The 6,000-nt window shown below is 38.4% G+C and overlaps 1 protein-coding gene across 5 annotated transcripts; it reads right to left on the reverse strand.

The window, feature by feature from the left end:
• Window positions 1–843: 843 nt before the first annotated feature.
• LOC18109149 (uncharacterized) lies at window positions 844–6,000 on the reverse strand. Of its 5 annotated transcripts, XM_024590991.2 has the most exons (10): window positions 5,589–6,000; window positions 5,428–5,487; window positions 4,595–5,155; window positions 3,565–3,962; window positions 2,901–3,150; window positions 2,460–2,625; window positions 2,267–2,369; window positions 1,706–1,834; window positions 1,382–1,594; window positions 844–1,271 (listed from the first exon to the last, which is right to left on the reverse strand). In XM_024590991.2, the coding sequence occupies exons 3-10, from the start codon at window positions 4,833–4,835 to the stop codon at window positions 993–995; spliced, it is 1,779 nt and encodes a 592-aa protein (XP_024446759.2). In that variant the 5' UTR covers window positions 4,836–5,155; window positions 5,428–5,487; window positions 5,589–6,000; the 3' UTR covers window positions 844–992. The 5 variants fall into 5 exon arrangements, with proteins under 5 accessions (XP_024446759.2, XP_024446764.2, XP_024446762.2 ...); XM_024590996.2 differs by lacking the exon at window positions 5,428–5,487 and having other exon boundaries at window positions 5,736–6,000; XM_024590994.2 differs by lacking the exon at window positions 5,428–5,487 and having other exon boundaries at window positions 5,710–6,000.

Here is a 6,000-nt window from a genome sequence, read left to right on the forward strand (position 1 = left end):
TTTCCAACCAAAAAGTGATAGGTTTTGCCATTCTACATCATCTTTGTCTATATATTTGTGTAATTTGGGTGTGGATCTAATATCCCCATCAACTTCTACATTACTGATCGTGGCTTGGTGACATTCCTGCAAGGATATTTAAATTTCTCGTAATTTCTCAGTAACAAATCGATACATCCATAAACAATTTATCCAAATTCATGCTTTCATAAATTTTCATGGGGTGAAGGCATTTTGGATATCATACTTGCTGAATATATGATCAAATCCAATCGACCAATGCAAAAGATACTACTTTCGGACATGAATTATTGGTCTACAGCTTGATAATGCGAAGAAATTCCAGTCATCATCATCATCATTTCAGGGCCACTGGAGAGGGGATGGTGTGAAAAAAGGCAGTTTTGAGCCGAGCTTTCTGCATCTCCAGAGTCACTTCCATGCCTCAAAGTCAGCACCTTTCGCTATCGTTGTGGATTCCATTGCCATTGCTGCCAGACAACAGTGGTAACATGCATGTCCCAGGAAGGCAGCAGCCTGGAGGAATTTGATTTTGCTCAAGTAATCCATGCAGGATTCTGGGTTTTAACTTTTTAAGTGACTTGTTAATGCCCTAAATGACTCGTAATTCAGAGTCATCAAGTGTTTGTCTCACTTAGGAACTTGAATTACTTGTCGTTCAACAATTGTTTAAGATAGAATTGTCTCTTTCCCATCGTTCTTCAAGTCAATGTTTGTGCTCGAGTTGATTGGAATGCAGAAATTTAAATCCTAAACAAATATATCATTTCACTTCGTTATATTATTATATTATAGAAAACAATTTTTTTTTAATTCAAGGGCAATTGAATCAAATTTATTACTATTTATACAGAGAATGCACAAGTGGAACATTATGGTGCAAAAATTAAAACTAATTTACAGATGAGAAATCCCTGACCATCACTCTATTGTTTACTTACAAATCTTCTTCTTAGGGCATATATATTATCCTACCAGAACCGATCTTTGTTAACGCTCAGGTAACCAGCCATTACTTTCCCTCCAGTGTTCCTCATACCATCTATGAGATAGCACCATGTCGAACCCAATGCTCCGACGAAAAAGTCGGCCTCTGTTGCCATCAAGAAATTAACAAGGGGATAGTTTGTACTGGTTTGCCTGCCCAGACTTGCCTCATATGTGGCCATTGTCATGTTCCCAACTTGGCGTCTTACATTCGTGTAGTAGAAATCCCATTTCGTGTATTGCTTTGACTTGTCGACAACTTCCTGAAAATATATCATTAGATCGTTGGCAGTGACGAGAGGAGAGATGGGTGGAAGTAAATGAATAAGAACGCGAAGAACTACGAAGAAAGCATGGAGTATGAAGCTCTAACCTGCATTTCAGTTGACAGCCAAACAGTCTTGAGGTGAGGAAAATGCTGTCTGATCCGGTCAGCAAGATGCATGTAACCTTCAAACTCAACAACCTTCATTTCACATGCCTTGTCTCCCATTCTTACATGCATGCTCAACAATGGCCTAGGAATCCATGGTCTGTGACTGGACCATACGAATTCTGCAATATCTGATCTGTGCTTCTGAAAATCCTGTTAGAAGAGGGTGGTGTCATTGTAAGAATCCTATCACTTCAGATGTTATAGTGAATATCTACCAATGTAGCAAATTGGGGTTCACTTGAGATCAAGGATTAACAGAACCTTTGGCCATTCTGTTCCGAGACTTGTAAGAACCATCTTCGCGGCTTCCTTCCCAAAAGCAGCATTTCGGGCAATATTCATCAAGCCACACATATACTGAGTTTGGAATCTCATCAAGTATCGTATTGCCTGATGACAGATAAACAATACCTCAATCGCAAAAAAGGAACAAATCTCATGTTGTTTAGGATGGCAGAACATGGACGCCAACAGGCTTTAATTCCACAGCGATATCATTGTAATAAACAAGCAAGACACCACACACAGGAAGTTTGTTCACTGCCCTCAGCCTCCATCACGCTCGCACTCCTTTTTCTATATGGCTATGGCTAATAATCTCTCACTAATCTTGGTTGTATCTGGATTAAAATCATAAACTAGCTATTTCCTCTAGACGCAAACTAAAACAAACTATATGATAAAGAGAGATGCTGGCAATTTGCAACTCCATGTTTGTGAGATGGAATGCTGGCAAGAAAGTAAAGTCTGAGAAGGTTAACAATACCAAGGAACAGCACGAAAGTGAGTCTCACTCCTTTCTAGATTAAGTTTAAGTTTTACCTGTGCTCTCCACCATCTTCGATCCATTTTACGATGAAAGGCGACCAAACTCCCATTTATTTCTGTTGTTGGTTGCAAAAAACTCCAGGGTTCTCCCCATACCCTGTTTAACAAATAGTGTCAATCATTTGGGAACAAGGACAACAATTATCTCCAAGGGCTAATTCTGATTACACATGCAATGATCACTTGCCTTAGAGTCCTTCCAGTCCATATTTCTTTTGATTTATAACTGTCTTTTGTAGTTATAATTCCCCTTTCCAACGCTTCTTTATTACCCAATAGCTCAAATGCACGATCTCGACATTCTTGGGATGTTTCTGGAAAGAAGTAGCAAGACCAACTGGAGTTGTAAGAACCTGCAGAAAGTCGATGGTTGTTTATCAATAACAACATGGTTTTCTTCGAAGTGTTGTCTGCAGTTATCTCCAAGGCTTCAAACCAACGAACGCATTCTTGAGATGTTAAAACACACGGTACACAAAATGTGGCGATGAGAAGTTCATAACTTTTGATGCAAGGAACACATCGGATGAGGTTTACACATGCCATCATATCCATTTAATACAATAATCAATTAGAACTGCTATCCATTAATAGGTAAACAGTACGAAGAAACATTCTTCAATCATACCTTTACAACCATCATGGTCAGCTCTATTGTAGTAGCTGGTAACAAGGACTCTTTTCTCGTTGATTGCAATCGCAAGAAGCCCGCACATTCCAGCTAGCTGGGCTCCAATACCAAAACCAGGTAACCTCTCCCAGTCAGCAACCAGAAATCTTACATTAGGATCCCTGCAGTTCTCAGGATGCTGATGGAGCCATATGTCACGCTGCACTTTCCTAGTAAGAGGATAGTTTTCTTCATCCGATCCAGTAATCTGGGAACCTTAACAATAAGTAAGGAAGCTAAAAAGTAGAAACAAAATGCAATATTACATATCACAAATCATGCTAACAAGATGCAACATGACAGATCACAAATCATGACCCAAGTGAGAAGAAAGCAATGTTTGACAATATTTAGTATGATCACGGCCCAGTTTGTTTGACATTTTGAAAGGTTAAATGGAATTAGTATAAACAATCATGTTGCAACTTGAAATTCTCTTCTCCTCTCCTCTCATCAAATTATTTCAACAAAAGGAGGCTTTAAATTCTCTCCACTCCACCTAGCTCCATCTCTCTCAATCCAAATGGTGTTAAGTAACTAATTCCAAGATTAAGTGTGTGCCAAATGCGAAAATGGAACTACAACTATAATTACTTTCCGTTTAAGTACACCAGAAACATACCCAGGGAGGATAAGCACCTTCAGATAATGCTTGGTGCCTAAAGTACTTAAGCTGCTCATTGGCCATGGATGCAGGGTGTGTGTCTAATAATCCCTTCCAAGTTGTCCAAGGAGGTAACCTCTCATTTTCAGCGCGCTTATCAAGACGTTCATTTGTTCGTTCACTCAATTTGCAGTTCTCCAAATGAGGGGCATTTGGCACGGTGGATTTGTCAAGTCCAGCACTGTGCCAGAAAGCACTCTTTCCATCAACTGATTCGGATAACAAGGCACTCCAAGCAGAATGCAATAACAAAACTCTCTCATCATCACTCCCATCTTTACTTCTCTTTGAATCAACCCACCTCTCTGCAACAACTTCGTTTCTTTTAAATTTGCAATCCGCATTTGCAACTGTATCTGTAATTAAATTCATCGAAGGGCTTTTAGGTATAGAATTAAAGCACTAAGTTACATGTGATCAACAATCCATCAACAACTAATCAACAGCAGCTAAAGCTCAGGGATGCACTTGACAGCGATTACTTAAAAGACTGACTACAACAGAATTGAGTTAGATACTTCTTTTCTTCATGAAGGCTAATTTTTGAAGACCACAATTCTTTCTGAAGCATCATCTTATCAATTACTACCTCAAAAACAGCAGGGTTATAGGCTGCTTTAATTCTAAGTATATTAGAGAAAATTTAGATAGACTGATTATGTAAAACACTAGTAAACAGTGATCTAGAAGTTCTGGAGAAGTAACCAACAAATGTATCTAACAAGTCACTTGAAGTTTATGTTGCTTCGAGTGCACCCTTTGATCATTCCTGGCCTTACTTTGCATGAGGTTGTGCCTTATCTTCACCAAAAACCAATTTAAAATTACTCCGATCAACCTCAACTAGCAGTTAAGACTTATGAATTTAATAGCAAAACTTGTCTAGACTAAATTCCCTGTTCATCAACCCAAAACCAGTTAAAACTTGCAGGACAGGTACCAAAGACAAACAGCAAGCGAAGAACAAACATTGGTAGCTTATACTCACTGATAAACCCAGAACTTGAAGAATTCAAAGGAGAATTTCCCTGAGAGATGGCAAAGAATGAAATGCCACCAAACTCAAAAGTCCCCAGAGAAGTAAGAAGAGCCAAAAACAAAGAGGTAAGGCAAACTCCACTAAGAAAACCCACCACACAAATTTGACATGGAAATGAACTACCAATTTGCAAAGCTTTCTGTGACACTACTCTCTCAAGAGATTTCTGGTTCAATGGCTCCGTATTCATGTTTTTTTAATCCAAAACTAGAAAGCCCTAAAGAATACTTGAAACCTTTGCTCTATGTTTGTGGCATGACAACCAACCACTTCCAGCAATGACTCACATGAAAGTGTACTACCAAACCGAACTTTTCCTGCTCGTGTAAATACCAAGTTTCCTTTTCCTTCGATTTTTTCCGTGTACAAGAAAACTTGAGTATGGCTTATCTGAAAGTACGGAAAGAAAGAACAAAGTTCAAAGAACTGTCCCTCTCAAGCCACAACCACTCTTTTTTACAGTTCCATAATTTCTTCTAAATTTTGTGGTCCACTTCAATGTCCCTCCAACTGCAAAATAAATAAGAAATCTGATTAGAATTCACACAAAAACATATGAAAAAAAAAAAACATAAATTTGGGCAGAGAAATAGACAGTTTACATAAATATTAAACAATCAAAACCCAACATGGAAAACTCAGAAACCATTAAGAAATCATCATTTTGTTGAAAATTCTGATGGAAAAACAGAGTGCCAGTGTGTATAATAAAGGAAAAACAGAACAAAGTCACAAACAGCTGGGCTAACCCCATTAGAAATGCCATGCACATAGACACATACCATGCTGACACAAAACACTGGCTTCCCACTACGAAGCATGACAGTTTTCCACCAGATAAACTGTACCCACCAGAAATCCCAAAACGTTAAATCTTTACAAGGAGTTGACAAAAACACACAATTTAATCTGTTACCAATAAAAACAATATCAAAGAATATACCCTTTTTGTCAATCAAAGCCGAAAGAGAAAAGAAAGTGCCAGAATTGTCAGTATGTGATCAGAAAGTACGTTGGGAAGCCAACCACTAAAATCTCATTTTTCAGTTTCTGTAGAAACATACAGGCATGGCATCATCCTTTCACTCACGCTGACTTAAGTGATTGTGGTGTCTTCCTTTGGTCCAGTTTCTGCCACTGTCAAGTCCAGTAGTAGTAGAGAAGTATCTCATCATGGATTATTTGGTGAGGTAGAATATATAGAATGGTGGGACCAGGGTTTTAAAGCTCCCATTATCATCATTATGGATCATCAACAACTGTCAATATCTAAAATGCAAAGAATTACAGAATATATAGTATATGGAGTTTGGACTAATCATCCAGGGTTGTTGAGTTGAGCAAGATTAAAGCAT

The sequence above is a fragment of the Populus trichocarpa genome, chromosome 19 (genome assembly GCF_000002775.5).
Source record: "Populus trichocarpa isolate Nisqually-1 chromosome 19, P.trichocarpa_v4.1, whole genome shotgun sequence".
NCBI classification, from domain to species: Eukaryota; Viridiplantae; Streptophyta; class Magnoliopsida; order Malpighiales; family Salicaceae; genus Populus; species Populus trichocarpa.

Bases quoted from the DNA above. Each gene is read 5' to 3' on its own strand.
- LOC18109149 (XM_024590996.2), bottom strand. From the start codon at position 4,835: ATGAATACGGAGCCATTGAACCAGAAATCTCTTGAGAGAGTAGTGTCA. The intron at 2,370-2,459 runs GCAAGTGATCAT...TTTGTTAAACAG, and splicing joins TGGACTGGAAGGACTCTAAG to GGTATGGGGAGAACCCTGGA. The intron at 1,595-1,705 runs GTTCTGTTAATC...CTCTTCTAACAG, and splicing joins TCGGAACAGAATGGCCAAAG to GATTTTCAGAAGCACAGATC.